General features: G+C 41.3%; 1 protein-coding gene across 2 annotated transcripts in view; it reads right to left on the bottom strand.

Annotated features, from left to right (window-relative positions):
* The window catches only part of GALNT18 (polypeptide N-acetylgalactosaminyltransferase 18), a 212844-nt gene that overhangs the window by 63986 nt on the left and 132617 nt on the right, over positions 1 to 16241 (bottom strand). For both annotated transcript variants that reach the window (XM_063397923.1, XM_063397924.1), the window contains 3 exons: positions 7299 to 7482; positions 6171 to 6368; positions 3209 to 3323 (listed from right to left, as the gene is read on the bottom strand). In XM_063397923.1, coding sequence (XP_063253993.1) covers positions 3209 to 3323; positions 6171 to 6368; positions 7299 to 7482 — 497 coding nt within the window. The remainder of the gene's footprint in view (positions 1 to 3208; positions 3324 to 6170; positions 6369 to 7298; positions 7483 to 16241) is intronic.

Below are 16241 nucleotides of genomic sequence, written 5' to 3'. Positions count from 1 at the left end.
TTGCTTTTGATAGAAAATCTTCTTCTAACTTCAGTAGGAATTGGAAGAGGCCTTTAAGAAGCCTGCTGCAAACTAGACTTGAACCATCCAAAGCAGAAACTGACTGCATCCAGCTGATTGCAGAGGATTTGTAGGGTCTTCCACGGCCACAGGAACTGCTTGTGCAGGCACAAACCAGAAGCTGAGCCCAAATGCCACTGAGAAACACCAGCCTTACACTCTTTTTCCACTTTAAGGCAGTTACCAACACAGCTCCTGCTTGGTCACATGGATAAGAATGTGATTCCAATTTGCCCTCCAAATGCAATCTGGTAATTTAAAAGCACACTTAAATCTATTCAATTGGGAATGATTGAACATAAACCAAAAAGAAGCACCACTCATCCTAACCTGAATTTACAAATATGATGCTGCTTCACAGTAAATGAATCTTTAAAAAATCCCTGATAAAGTGATTGAACTGCTCAAAGAGATCCTATCAAGTCTTGCATCAACCAGCCTGCCTTTTTGTCTTACAGGGCAAATAAATAGCTTTGCAAGAAAATGTTTGCTCGAGGAGTAAATAAAGTGTTTCTTCTAAGAATCAAATGCATTCGTGTTTTGAACTCATCTGTCAGCTTCCACCTCAAGGCAAAAGATCTCTATTAATATTTATTTAATAATATATGCTTAGTATTTCACAAATGCTGTTACAAAGCCACAGACAAGGGTAAAAATCTTAGAAGTTAAAATAGTATTCCAAATCAGAGACCAGCAGAGCTGAGTAACGAAACAAATTCTTCAGAATCAAGAGACTAATCCTGCAAAGCCCTGTTTTCTGTGGCTTGTTACGGTTTACCAACAATGGATACTTCAAATACAGTTTCCAACAGCTGGGGATTTTCTTGCACTCATATAATACAAATAACCAGATATTTGTGCAGATGATGAGGTGACAAAAATAACTCCTGGGTGGGGATAGTGGGAGAAGTCTCCATTTTGGCAGAGTCTAATTCCTCATAGTAGTTTTACATCCTCTGGAACAGAATCAGTAATATGAGGACACGGGACCATGCTCTACTTACCATGTTTAAGATAAACAGGTAGCTCAAATGATCCAAACTCCTGCTGCTACTTCTGCATCAAAAATAAACTCTCCAGTTCCTCTAGATGTTTGCTTTTACAAGCTTATGCCTAAAACTTCCCTAGCAGGCTGTTTTGGACAGACAGTGTCTGTCTGTCTGTTATCCTGTAATCACACAGCAGAATACTAGAAAAATCTAGATATTTCTTAAAAAAAGAAAAGGAAAACAGCAATGAAAGATGAGGTACTCACTTTACAGTGAGTAATACACAGTCATAGACGGGAGAGCACCATTTTAAAATGGAAACATTATTTATTGCAGTAATGTTGTAATTATACTGTCGTTTTTTGTACAACAACGTTTTGATTAAGTGATTCATCACCGGCTCTGCAGTTGAAAGCAACACAAGTAATCTAGAGATGTTCCAGTGACCAACCAGCCTCTGGGTGAAAAACTTTTTGCTGATATCCAACCTAAACCTCCTGTGACATCACTTCAGGCCATTCCCTCGGGTCTGTCTCTGGTCTCCAGAGGGAAAAGATCAGTGCCTGCACCTCTCAAGAGGATGCTGAAGACCACGGTGAGGTCTCCCCTCACTGAGTCCCATCCTTGTATGATCTCGGACACGCTGAGGATTGTGAGAAGAGCTGGTAAAAAACTGCTGAAAAATCTGTTTATTACAGCTCTGTAATTTGTTTTCATATAGCCAGGAACACAGATCCAAGCCAGCATAAAGTCAGATAAGGCAGCATATGTTATGCTACCTTGCACACCACAATCTGTTACAGATGAAAGTACTTTATGTAGGTCAGGCACTGCCTCCCTGGAGACAGACAAAAAGCCATAAGGAAATCAGAGCAGTGTCCAGCCTTACTCCAAAATTTCAATTATGCAGACACTGTGTCTCTCTGGTCTTGTGTATCAACACATACCAACAATCAACTCCTCCAAGGCTATGTATTGTGGACCAGACAGGGTACATCTCATGATGCAAACTGAGAGAAAACTCCTAGCACTCATGAGGAAACAATAGCTTTTTGTCAGTTGGAAAAAGAACAGAAAAATCCAAGTGACGTTAGATTTCAGCTCATCGCAACACTGAGCTGCAAAATAAGCTTTTGCAGGGAACAGGAGGCAGCTCTCTGGCCTTCTTAGTGAGAAGAATGGTGTTATTAAAAGAAGCAGTCTCGCATTTTTCTGTCCCTTTCCTTAAAAAAGTGCTCTAGTGTAGCTGGAAGGGGGCCTGTGCTTCACTCAGTTCAAATAACTCTGACAGGCAGAAGAAAAAGAATTTCAAGAAACCAGAAATAAAACTTCAGTATTTTTGTTATATCTTGCTATCTCGGGAGATAATTCTATATTCTTACACTAAGTTCCTTTTTTTTTTTTTTTTTGCTATTGTACAACAGTGTGCTTTTATTCTGGTAACTAAAAGGCTCCAAACACAACCTTAACCTCCCCTTACATTTCATAACAAGGTTCAGACTTCAGTTTTATAACACACCACATCATTTTTCATTACCATTATCTACCTAAGAATTCTGCTCTTCTCAAAAACCTGTGAGACTCCCAAAGAGATCAGAAAGGTATTTAGTGTGAAGAGACACAGAAAGAAGTACACAAGTCACACACAATACTGCCTTATAGCAAACAGGTGAAGAGTGTACAATGGGAAAAGAAAATATATCCACTTATGCATTTCATGAATATCTTAATTCCCTTCCCTCTGGAAGGCAGCATTAATGCCTTTATATTCCACTTGGCTCCACAGTGATTTTCCTAATTTAAATAAACCAAGTAATCTAAAAAGGTTTTTCCCATCTCACCTGTGAGAAACTGTTTTCCTTACTGAATCTGTGATCACAGGTAAGCAGGGAGTTTTAGGTATCAACTCTGCAAAATTCTGGCACTGTTGAAAGAACAATCCTAAATTCTGAATTTCTACCCTTGTCCCAGATTAAGTTCTGTAAAGAGAGCTTTTGCTGTTTTTTCCCCTCTCTCCTCAAATAAATTCACATGTCTAGGAGCTGTGGATCTCCTTTGCATGCTATCATCCAAGTTCTGGACTGCTTTTCCCCCCTGCAATAAGGAGCAAGCTGTATTTTAAATGTAAGCCCCCAGTAGTGGCTAATTATTTTCCTTACCCTGATTCCGAGCTCCACATTCTCTCCTCCATATACTTCCATGCCTTCATCCAGTAATCCAATCTCTTGGAAGTATTCTCTATCTACTATGAAGCATCCAATCAATGCAGGACTTCTGGAAGAATAAACCAGCAGCAACCAAAATTAGCAGATAAATTAGGAAGAATTTAATTATTCAGATAGATTGTGCTTATCATTGCTAGGTAAAATGGTGCAGCAAAACAGTTTCTTAAGAAAGTATTTCTCAAAGAGTTTTATTGAGCCTTGCTTTCTAATATTCTTAATTCTAAAGTGAAATGAAAACCACTGAAGGAAATTAAATTATCAGACATAATTATTCACCAGAGCAGTTATGATTTCAGTGCTAACAGTCAAGGCCCAGGAGCCCCAATTTTGTTTCTGAGGCACCAGCCATGGAGTCTCTGTCCTTGCCAAGTCCTCAAGTCTCTTGTCTCTGACAATTGCAAATGATACCCACTGATGCACATTGTGTGTGTTTAGCCAGAAGCCAAGTTCAGCCAGAGCTAAAAAACTTGTGTCTGTAAGCTAACATAAAAAAAATGAGATTATTTCTTGAATAGGACCATCCAGATAAGGTTTTTTAATACCGAATCAAGAAAAGTCTGCCTTTACCAGGATAGTGTAACATTAGTCCATTGTCCTGAGCCAAATTTAAACACATCACATAGCTTTACTGGATCAGTAAAGCTCTGTTTATGGTCTGGCATGGTCTGAACAAACTGATTTTTACTATACAGAACCAGTTTTAATCAGGTGAGAGTTCAGCCACAGAGGGTACAATTTTACATTTATGAGATGCAGTGGAGAAGGATACAGAGTCATTTAGCCTTTTCATTTTTCTCCTACCTTATAATCCACAACTGCAAGAGATAAATATTTCTTTTCAGATTATTATGCTGGTATCAGGCACACTGCTAGTGACAGGATATTAATTAGCAGTACAGGGGAAATCACTGCTTTTATTGAGAACACACTCAAGTTACAGCTAGTGGACACATCTGCTGTCAAACAGATCATAGGCTGCCTTGATCACAAATGGTACAGTTCTACAGAAATCTATATATTAAAGCCTCTAAATGCTATAGTACCCACTTTATAACAATGAAAGATTGTTTCTGATGTATTTATTAATGAAGAAAATAGCAATTAACACCAATACAAAAGTTACTCTTCCTTTATGATACGGTACTTTTGCTTTTGTTGTTGTTTTTACGTATCTCTCAGAGCACCTGCTTCCCCTTTGCCATAATTCTAAAAGCATAATGGAGGCATGATAGAAACCATCCATCAATACACATGGCTTTGTTTGTTGGTGTGTTTGTTTTAATTATCCAACACACACATGCACCATATTGCACTGAATTAAAAAAAATGTGCCAGGGAAAGGGTTAGGGAACAAACTCAAAGTCATGAAGGACACTCACTCCCCAGTCCTCATATAGAACAGAGTTTGGGGGTAAAATGGAAAGGTACATTTGCTCATTACTGTGTTTCAATACTTTTAATTTTAACAATCATCATAATTATTCTGTATAATTAATCACTGGATCTCAGAGTGGCTTGGGCTGGAAGGGACTTTAAAGACCGTCTCATTTCAAACCCCAGCCATGAGCAGGTACATCTTCAAATAGACCAGGCTGCTCAGAGCCCCATTCAGCCTGGCCTTGAACACTTCCATGGATGGGGCATCCACAACTTCCCTGGGTAACCTGTGCCAGTGTCTCACAACCCTCATGTAAAGAATTTCATCCTAGTATCTAACATAATGCAGCCCTCTGTCAGTTTAAAGCCATTCCCTCTTGTCCTATCACTACTTACTGTTGTCCCTTCCCAGCTTTCTTGGAACCACCCTTTAGGGACTGGAAGATGCTGAATTCTCCCTGAAGCCTTTTCTTATCCTGGCTGAACAACCCCAACTCTCTCAACCTGTCTTCACAGGAACATTTTTATAGCGTTAACAGAGTTCATTAACAGCAATAACTGTTTCTAATGATGTGGAAATTATCACCCTTTTTTACATTTGTCTGTGGCAAACCTTTTAATTTTTATCTCCTGCTTTCCAATTCTAGGTCCTGTTCAGTGCAGTTCAGAGTGTTAAACTGACAGAACCTGAGAAAAGGGCCTGCCTGTAAAGGCAGAGCTACTGGATGAAAAAGAGCTGCCAGGGCTATGTGAGGTTCTGCTTTTCAGGTGGTGAAAACAGTGTTCTTTCTACAGGGAGCTACAGCACAGGGACCAATGGCCTCCTTGGAATGAATGAGTACCTACAAGAAAGCCCTGCAATCTCAGCAGGGCTGCAGAGTGGGTTCAGAGGCTACTACTCCCCTCCCTGAGACAAAGGCATTGTTCTGCACCTAACAACACTCTGCACATGGTAAGAAAGTAGAGCCCCTGACTGTCCCAAAGCAAGGACCCCAACACAGCCTTTGCTCACAGTGTCAGTGACCAAACATGAACTCCTAGGACACAGCACAGCTGTACATCCATGTGACGGCATTATAAAGAATACAGTCGTCAGATCAGCTCTGCTTATGTAATGTAACTGCAAAGAAAACTCCATTTCTGGCCTGTAAGCACTAAATTAGCAGGGAAGACATTTGGAGAAAGCAGTGCTGCTGAGCAGCCCTGCCTACCATTCCACTTCGGCAGGAAACCTTTTTAAAAAGATCTACTGAAAACAGGAGTTTCCTTTAAAAACCCTTAAAAATATCTACTGAAATCAAAAGTTTCCTTTAAAAACCTTTAAAAAGATCTACTGAAAATGAGAGTTTTCGTGATGACTGTGCCGGTGTCAAGGACAAAGCTGAAGAGGACAGCTCTGGGACATTTAAGTATTTGAACTTTACAGTCAGTAAAACCTATTACATAGGCTGAGCCCACTCGCCCTGTGCCATACCTAGGAGAGCATGGCCAATGGCACTGTACTTTAGGCCACTGTTACCTTATTGGAGCAGTTGTGTTCTCCAGTTTCCACCAGGACTTAGGAGGGTTCAGATACCGGCACCACAGCTCCCAGTCAAACCCCTGAGCTGAGAGGGGATACTCCTCTATTTCAAAATTATCATACTTAATGTTATCGAAGGATGGAGAAATTACTCTCTTCCTGTTTTCTTTTATCCTGGTGAGCACTGGTTCAGCCCTAAAAAAAAAAAAAAAAAAAAAAAATACAAAGTTGAGATTACATTAATACAAGCACAGCACTGATGGAAATCATAGAATAATTTGGTTTGGAAGGAGACTTTAAAGATTATTTAGCCCACCACCAAATAAACAATAAAGGAGCTTATGCTGTATTTTTCAGAAAGAGCAAAGTCTAAAGCTGTTACCCATTCAGAGCCCTCTCTGCTTTAAGATGGAGTTTTGACAGTGCAGGATTTGCCCCAGAATAACACACTGCAACATTTTCTCATGGATGGCCTGATGTTAACCTTGATTTGAGCTGGTGGATGGAAGAAATGAGTATCTGCATATCATAGAGCATTTATACCCCTGCTACCAAGTAACGATAACTTCAGGCTCCCAACGTTATCAAGGACATCAGGATCAGAGTTAATAATAGATCTATCCTAGGGACAGAAGGTCCTGCCTTTTTACCATCATTTTTACTTAAGGAGCAAGGGAGATACTAAATACAAGGGAGATACTAACTGAACAAGTTAAAAGTGCATTATTTTAGTTATATTTACTTTTGCAGAGTGGCCAAAATAACACCTCTTTGTTTACACTGCAGAACATAAAAACCCAAAATATTTTTAATGAAAAGAAGATACATTTGCTCTCATGAGCAAAGGGCTACATTATTGGAGATTTTTAACGTGCAGTTTCCCAATGTGATTTAAATGCACTGCAATTAGATCAGCAGATAACTCAAACCATAAGGATGGATCTAGACCATATTAAACAGTACAAACACATTTTTCCTGCTCGTGCCCATGGTTATGTCTGAATCTTCATTAAAAAGCTCATGATTCTAGCTCACTCTCCAAATGCAAGAGGAATGCCAGTCAGAAACTCAACACCAGTGCTTGGGAAAGGCCCCTGGGCCAGAGGACCTGAAGGAGGCACCTACCAGCCCACGTTGAACTCCACGTGGGCGTCGAAGAGAGCGACGACAGGAGCGGTGGCCGCCCGCCAGCCGCTGACCCGCGAGCGGATCAGCCCCTCCTGCTTGCTGTGCCGCACAACCTTGATGAAACCAGGCTTGTGGGCATTCACCTCATCCACATACTGCTGCAGCTTCTCCTTCAGCTCCTCTGCAGAGGGGAGAGAACTGCGTGTTAGCCTGACAAGACGTGAAAATCCGTTCTTGCAGCGAAACGCGAGTAGCCTTCACACAGTACTCAGAATTCTCAAATAGTCAGTGTAAAAGGAGGCGAACAAAAAGGAGGAAGACAATAAATTATATAGCAATAAAAAAAACCCTCATATATAACTATTTAGCCTACATGACTGCCATCAGAATCCTGGCACTCTTTAACAATAGCATGCCACAAAATGAAGTGTCATAGCTGCCTAAGAGCATATTATATTACTGTAACAATAAACAAGGCACCTGTCTTGTAGTTCCAGGCCAAAGAAAAAAGCATAAGTATTTTCCATGAATCTTCTCTACTAATATTTCAAGAAAAAAAAAAGAGAAGTAAGAAGAAAATGCATTGTTTTTCCTCTTTCCGTTTTTCTTTCTCAACTTTGTCAACTGGTTTCTGTCTCAATTTAAAAATTCAACAACTTTTGCTCTTAGAACAAAGGCCATTAAAAGGTCTGGAGGAGAATCATTCCTAATTAAAATATAATAACTCTTAGATCAACAGTTATTATATCTCTGGTTTAAAGACCACTGCATGAGAAAATTCAATATGTGGAGTATAAATATTGTGTTCACAATTATTATTAACTGAAAGCACTGATCCCTTTTTTTCTTTATTAGCACTCCTATGTTCTATTTACATTATGGTATCACTCAGAATTCCCTTTGGGACAATAAGTTCCCTTTATTCTGTGTCTCTCCACCAATCCAGGAATGTCTTTGCTGTGATGCAGAATAATGCTCCTGTGGCTATAATGCTATACTGGGCACTATCAAATCTGCATTAAACCTCAGTGCTGACCAGTCCTTTCTGTGAAAACTTGAGCAAGCTGTTGCCTTGGTTTTTCTGAGTTTTTTTAAAGCCTTCTACTTGTTCATAAGATAGAGTCCGTTCTTTAGTTTCTGTACAATATTAAGAGTCAGTTTTTCACTTTCTCACACTTTGGAACATAAACAGCCTTTCTTGTTGTCCTTTGCTTACATATTTCTAGCCTGAAAATAATGTTGGTTGACAGCGGGTCTGGCCAGTGAGGTGAAGGGGTAGTAACCCCAAAAACCAATCCACAACCAGACCCACAAATGTATAAAGATGAAAGAAATAAACAGGCTTGCCCTCTCTTTGGGGGATCAGCTTTTCACTGCAGACCTCCTGCCTCCGTGTTGTTGTTTTACATGTCATTCTCACAGCAAGCCACTGAATTCTCCTGAGGAACAGGTTCCCCAGGGAAGTGGTCACAGCACCGAACGTGCCTGAGTTCAGGGAGTGTTTGGACAACCCTCAGGCACATTGGCATGTGCATTTTGGGGTGTCCTGCATCAAGCCCAGGCAGCTTCTCAAACTATCAGCCTCCTGCTCCAGGGAGCTGGAAGCTGATCTGTTTTAAACAACCAAGGCCAGAAAGTGCCTGACTGCAAAATCAGATCATACAGATCTGGACAACAGGCATGCTGGAATGGTTAATGGCACAGAAAATTAAAAGCAAGCACACTTTATGAGCCACATTAAACGCTCATCCTTGGAAAGCAGGTGGGTGTGTCCTCTCTAGAGCTGACAGAGGAACAGAGCTCATCAAGCACAAAGCCTCCTTAAATTCGTCCCTGTTTGCAAAGACTCTTCGACAGCCACCAGGTGTGATGCAGCTGATTCCTCAAAGGACTGTGCATGCCACGTACCTTTGTGCCACTGAACTCTGCATGAAATGAGAGAATACCACTGAAAAGTCCTAATACTTACAAGTTGTCATAAAAACAAGAATGAAAAAGAAACAGTCTGCTGATCATGTCCACCACAACATTTAAACTGCAGCAATATTTCAGGAATTGACTGGATATATTCCCAGAATTTTTGACGTTACATTGCCAATATCTATTCAATTTTCTTGTCTGTGACTGTATCACCTGGAATAAACAACATGAGCCACTTACATAGCACAGAGCACTCTTCTATTTTGTATTAGACTTGCTGCTTATTGATCAGTAGGCTTTTTCTCCTTTATGAAGTGAAAAAAAATCACATTAATTTCTACCATGCTTGTTCCAAACCACAATTCTTACTGCTCACCCCCCAACACAAAGAGATTTGTAGCAAGCACAGAACTATCAAACCAACCACTGGCTAACAGCAGGCTACATCGAAAAGGAGACATTTATGGTACTGTAATCCTATGCACCTAAAAATAGTGCAAACCCATTCTCTGCTCCCAAAAGGCAACGCTGTGGAGAGTGAATATCAAAACAAGAGATCAAAGCTTTGTTCTTGGTGTAAGTAAGTGGCTGCTCCCAGCTTTCCAATAGCAGGAAGCTTTGCCAAACAATGCAGCATCACCACTGAGGATAAAACGAGTGAAAGGAAAGCAGGCTCTAATCAAGAACTCGAAAATCAGTAGCCTTGACAGAGTCATTGTTCTCTCAGTCACTCCATTTCACTAAGTGGGCTATTCCTACTCCTGCCTTACACTGCTCCTAATGTGGACTGACTCGAGAAGCTTGAGTAAACACAAAATCTATTTCATAGCTTGGTGTAGAAGGGAGAGAGATGGAAGTGGAACCCAAACCTTGGCTTGCCACCAGCATGACTTCAGCTGCACATTAGAGCTGTGACATCTACCAGGCAGTGCACGCTTCTGGTTTTCTGGTTACACCACAGCTCTTTGCAAATGAAGTGAACGGCCTGAGAGCATCTCAGGGGAACCCTGGAGGCTCACCCGGGGTCAGTCAGCATGGAGGAACCATCCCCTGGGCTTCAGGATCACCTCAGGTGGTTGAGGAAACTGCTGCTTTTTCCTTAATCTTCAACACTGGCCCACAAGCAGTCTGTGGCATATGCACATGAGACAGAGCAATATTTTGCAGTCAGGCACTTTCTGGCCTTTGTTATTTAAAACAGATCAGCTTTGCTCTGCAAAGGCAGAGTGCTGAGCAGAGCATTACGTGCACCCTCTTGTCTTACAAGACCTATTGGGCAGATTCTCCCAGAAGAAAAGATAAGGTTGTGAAAAATGGATCATTTTCACTCAGCCACGAGTCAGAGAAGACATGTTAATGAAGTTAAAAAGTCACAATTTTGGAAAACACTTTAAAGATGCCCTAGCAAAAGAGCTGAGCCAGTTTTCCCCCCATGCATTCCATGTCCTCCTGAGTTTTACATGAGAAATCTGAGTTCAATTGTGTTTGACAGTTTTAGAGCGCCCAGCCCAACTGGCCTGAATGATGGGACTCTCCCCCCAGAACTATTCATACACTTGCTATGGCACTGATGGTCTTCAGCAACATCATTTCAACCCATGTTCTTTTTTTTTTTCCCACTTCAAGATATGTTGCCTGAATAACAAACAGTTTTTTTCATTAATTATTGTGCTTCACAGCTTTATGTCACCATAGGGAGAAGACAGGGAATAAGCAAATATGTCATCTTCAATACACTGTTGATTCAGTGTCTAATTATGGAAACAAACAGGCTTATAAAGATAGATGCATTTGCCTTTCAGCGCAGAATCTCTCAAATAGGGCCTCAATTTGACTAAGCTGAATGAGGCTCTGCAATTGGAATGAAAGAACAGCCATATATGGAGTGGGAAAATGGCACTTGGAAATGTTGCACTCTACCACCTGTCTCTATATGGTACAGATGTCTGGAGAGTACAGCACAACTCTCTTCACAAATGTAGAAAACATAATTAGTGTGCCATAATTATGTTTAATATTAACATAATTAAGTTCAAACTCTTCCAAGAGGTTGTTTGTTTATTTTTAACAAATTGACAAAGATTTTGTTTGTCAAGTTCCCCTACTCAGTAAGACAAAGCAGTGCTAAAGGATTCACACAACTTTGCCTTCTTAGGAAACAGCAGAAGCTGCTCAGGGTGGAGGCAAGGAGCATGAGGAGTTAGAAGGCATCAGCCACCCCGTTTTCTTGAAAGAAAAACCATCTACAGATCATGCTTTTCATCCAGCTGCATGAAGTGGGCTATCTTTTGTAAGCCTCTGTCCCTCCTAAATTGAGAAGTGGGGAGGCTCAGTGCTGTCAGGTGCCTCAGGCCCTTACAGCAGTGTCCTACAGCAGCTGTGGGTCTGCCCCCACACTTCAAATGTCAAAGTACTTGATACAAACAGCCTTGCCATAAATAACAAATTAGTACCTCACAGTCATTGAGAAGGAGCTTAAGGAACAACCAACTAAGGCAAACTTTCAGTAACTCTCATACTTTAACACACTCCCACTCTGAGTGCTTGAACGAGCTTGCATCTCTCAGAACCACCACATTTACGAAGCCCCACGCCATGCTTGGCTGAGACATGCGTTTTACTCACCTTTTTCTCAGTAAGTTTGCCAACTGAGCTAAAATAACAAATATATAAAGGAAATAACACTCATAACACTCTGCATTTTCTAAAGTCTAAGAGTCTGTGCTGACTTTGGCCCAGCAATGCATGGTGCACATTATTGCCATCTCTGCAAACCTTGTGCTTTTCCTTCAGGGAAGTGTTTACTTCCATGTCAAAGGCCCAGGAATCACCATGCCCCTCTTTACCTTGGCACAAACATGGCTTCTTTTACTGTGAAGGGAAAGAATTAGTCTTCAGTACAGAACCAAGTTTAAATTAACAATTGGCCTCCTTGTGCCAAAAATGGTGGATTGACATGTTATTTGAAAGGGGTAAAAGGCTGCCAATTCATTATTTTATCTCTTTGTGTTCAATGAGCTCCCTGGAAGGCACACTCTGGTCCCCCAGGCAAAGAAAAGTGTTGGATATTTCCTTGGATCATAAAGGACACTTTTAAAGGCAAATCATTACAGCACCTGCAGGAATACAGCAGGAGCTTATGCCTGCATTTGGAGCCAAGAGACCACTGGTCAGCTTGCTTCTGGCAAGGATCCCAGAGCCTTCCTGAATCCCCTGAATGCAGCAGGTCAGAACGGGACCCAGTGCCCTGCAGGAAGGCAAAACAGCCACCTGGCACAGCTCAGGAAGTCATTGCACCTCAAGGGCTGCTGCCACACTGGGAACATCTGCCTCATCAGGTACATCTTACTTCTGCATGAAAGACCAGTGACCTGGCAAAGAGACACAATTCACACAAGCCAATTAATTTTAAACCAAAATTTTTCCATCTTCTTTACCCAATTAATTTTGGCTCCAAGTCTTGGGAACAGGAAGAGCTGCTTTTCCACCTTTAGTGTGTACTAACATAGCTAACTTACTTTCTGGCAAATAAAGAGAGCCTATTAGGACAGGTTTGTAGCAAAATCCCTCCTCTCTTCTCCCTAAGTCCCTCTGTAGGCAGCCAACCTGAATTCATGTTATTACATGAATTCATGGCAGCAGTTAGGCATATAAAGAGAACCTGTTCTGCTGCACTTTATCTAATAGGATACGTGGATTATGTCACTTATTTCATATGCAGCTCAGTGCTTCATCATTTTTATTTCTCTTACCTTTGGTCGCTTATCTTTCATGCTCGAGTGATCAACTCTCATCTCTGCAGCAGAAGCAGATAATTCCAAATGGAAAATATTTATAACCAGACAGAGGCATGTCATTTGTAATGCACATGTGTACAGAGAATGTCTGCAGCAGAGGGTAACAATGCTCAGGCAGATAAGGAGGGCCTGCTGTGCACACGTATTTAATAACCCTCTGTTATCTGCTAACAGATAAACCACCCAGGGGAAATTACCAACGTGATGCAAGGCATTGATCTGGACAGACATCAGAAACAAAAAAAGCAGTGGAATCCTTCTCCAGCACTCCCATACATAACTTGCACCCTCGACAGAGATGCATAGTCTAATCTCAGAAGTTCAGGCTAGCCACATGTAAAGATAGAGAGTGTAATGAACTTTCACAACCTTTGCATTCGCAAGCCAAAGTCCCAGCTGCTGTCAGGCCTCCTCAGGTCTAGTAAGATAAACTGCCTACAACAATCTATTCCAGCTCACATCCTGGATTACAAACCAAGGGGTTTTTAGGACATGAACAGCACCCTTCTCCCACTGTAAGGGCAGGGAAAAGAAATGCATTTCCCCTCTTACCCCTTCACACACACACATTCTTTTGACTGCCCTGGCAAATCCGTACAGAGGAATGGGGAGTTTTCAAGGGGTCTAATAGGGGCTGCTTTGATCCTTTCTCAGCTCCTTCACAAACTTGTTCTTTCTGCAGGGAAGGAGCTCAGGCGGGCATTTCAATAAATCCTTGTGTAAGGTCCTGGGAATCCCACAGCAAAAGGACAACACACAGCAAATAAATCCACTTCAAAACAGCAACTAAACAGCTTCCAACAAAAAACAGAAGACAACCGTGCCAGCAACTCTTCCTTAGCCATCTAGCAGACACTTTCACTACTTAGGTTCATTTTGGGGTTTTTTTCTAAAAGATATATATTTCCAATCCCAGCCATGAAAATGGGATACCACACTTCAGATCATTAAGTCCTACATAGAAATAATGCTGTGTCTTAATAAATCCCAAAAGTATGGAAAGAACTATGAAAAGCATCTTTTGGAAACTCTAACAGGTCAACACTGTGTTGTGGAGGAGGGGGATACAGAAGAAATAAATATTACAGCTGTTATGTTTTGTTACTACTAATCTTCTGGGGTAATGTCTTTATTACAAGGGCTGTAAGTTCTTTTTATTTCCCTTCTGTTATTTATTGAGTATTGTTTGGAGACAAGACTAGATTCATGTAAGGTGGATCCCATCTTAAGGATCACTGAGCCCCCATTCTAGCATTATCCTCCCAACTCTTTGCCAGACATAAACCGAGATAACAGATGAATCTCCAAGGTGACACCAGAAGTTGCAGAAGGGGAGGAATTGAACCTGGATCTCCCAAATCCCAGGGCTGCACATTATCACCACACAAGTTCCCTCAGGCTGTGATTCTGCATTTTGAGCCGTGGCCCATATGGAGCCCTGAGATCTCTGGCTCAGAGCAGATTCAAGGGCTCTTCCACATCGCTGTGCCAGGATTAAGAGGCAGCTGGTATCTGGGATCTTGCTAATGTCAGCAGAAATGCATTGCACCAAAGGAACCGAACACTGCCCTTCCATCCCACCAACAAGGGGAGACTCGCATCCTTATCTCTGGGGACAGAGCAGAGCTTACTAAAGGGATGTGTTGGCATTCAGAGAGGAAAAGAAAACAAATTTCCTCTCAGGTGAACATTCCAACTCTTTAAGAGGCAGGGCAGGACAAATAAAAAGGCACAAAAAGCCTTTTCTTAGGCTGCCAGTCAGGGGTGCATGTGTGGAACATGCAATCCCAGCTAAACACAGAACAGGGACTTGCCAAGTGCTGCCACCAGCTGCCACCCAGAGGGACAGAGACTGCCATGTATCTCCTCAGAGCCACACCTAGAATCCTAGAAAGGTCTTTAAATTTCAAAGCATCTTTAAATACAGACCTAACTATATAAACTTAACAGTTCCACTCGATGTATAGATTGCTGGCTGCTTGAATTCCTCTCAGCAGGAGCACTGTCCCACTCCAGCTTTCAGTGCAAGGCTGTTCCTGTTCAGGGGCTGTTACTGGATGGATCATGGTTACAATAACGTGATCACTGAGGGCAGGAATAAGCACTGTTGCTGAAATCAGATACTCCTATCACATCCGATGCAAGAGTCACTTCTGATGGGGTTTTTTTGGATACAGTGGTTCTAGAAAGGGGCTGCAGAGTGAGAGGCATAACATAACACCAAGGGTGTGCATTAGAGCTGACACATTGATATAATGCATTGCCAGAATAACCTGCCCCAAAATTCTGAGTTCATCATTTCATTCCTTGGTGTTCCTGGATTCATCTGTAAAATGACCTTTAAATGTTAAAAGAAGTGCTTGAGAAATGCATTCTAGTCCCAGCTGTTTCCAGTAATCCAAATGGCATTTTTTCCCCTCCAATATACAGCATTTAATTCTAATCTATTTCTTGGATGTGTGTGGAAAATCGCTATTCAGAAAAGAAACTAAATGCCTGAACAGAGCCAGATCCGACTGTATAAATCAAGAAAAATACAATCTAAAGAGCACATTAGAAACCTCTGTACTTTCATAAGATGCAGCAAGCTGCTCATTCTACTGTAAACTTGATAAATAATCATGACTCCAAGACACAGTGTGGCACTTCATGTTGTGATAACAGATTCATAAGGAAAAACCTCTGCCAATTAAAACACACTAGTCCAAGTGTAACCACTTTATTTCTGGAGCGGATTCTGAGGAAATTAGTCACATAAGTTGCATTAAAAATGGAATGTGCCAATACTCAGTTAGAGCTGGATGAAACAGAGTTGCTAATATTCCTCTCTGGATCAAACCTCTTCTATACTCCTCTGAGAACAGGGTTATAAAAGGAATAGGAAAGAGAAAGCAATCTCTTGTTTGTTGGACCTGTGCAATCCAATCCTTTACTCAAAACAGGTCCAAGTAAACAATATGAAACAACATTCACTGTTAAGTACTTATTTAAAAGAATGATACAGAGCATTAAAAGGTTTTGATTTGAATAGGACTTAGCCTTGCGTGCCATGTTGATTTTTATTAAAATCTTACTTGATATCAGAAATTATAATCTAACTTTATATTTGTTGCACAGAATCCCTTCCCTGGGAGCAAACCAACATGCACAAAACCTGATGATACTGTGAAAGCATCCTCGAGGGTCAGGACAGCAATAACACTACTTCACAGGGCCTTTTTCT

Source organism: Prinia subflava, chromosome 5 (assembly GCF_021018805.1).
Source record: "Prinia subflava isolate CZ2003 ecotype Zambia chromosome 5, Cam_Psub_1.2, whole genome shotgun sequence".
Classification (NCBI taxonomy): domain Eukaryota; kingdom Metazoa; phylum Chordata; class Aves; order Passeriformes; family Cisticolidae; genus Prinia; species Prinia subflava.
Note: the sequence above shows the minus strand (reverse complement) of the source record. Positions and strands in the feature narration are given on the sequence as shown.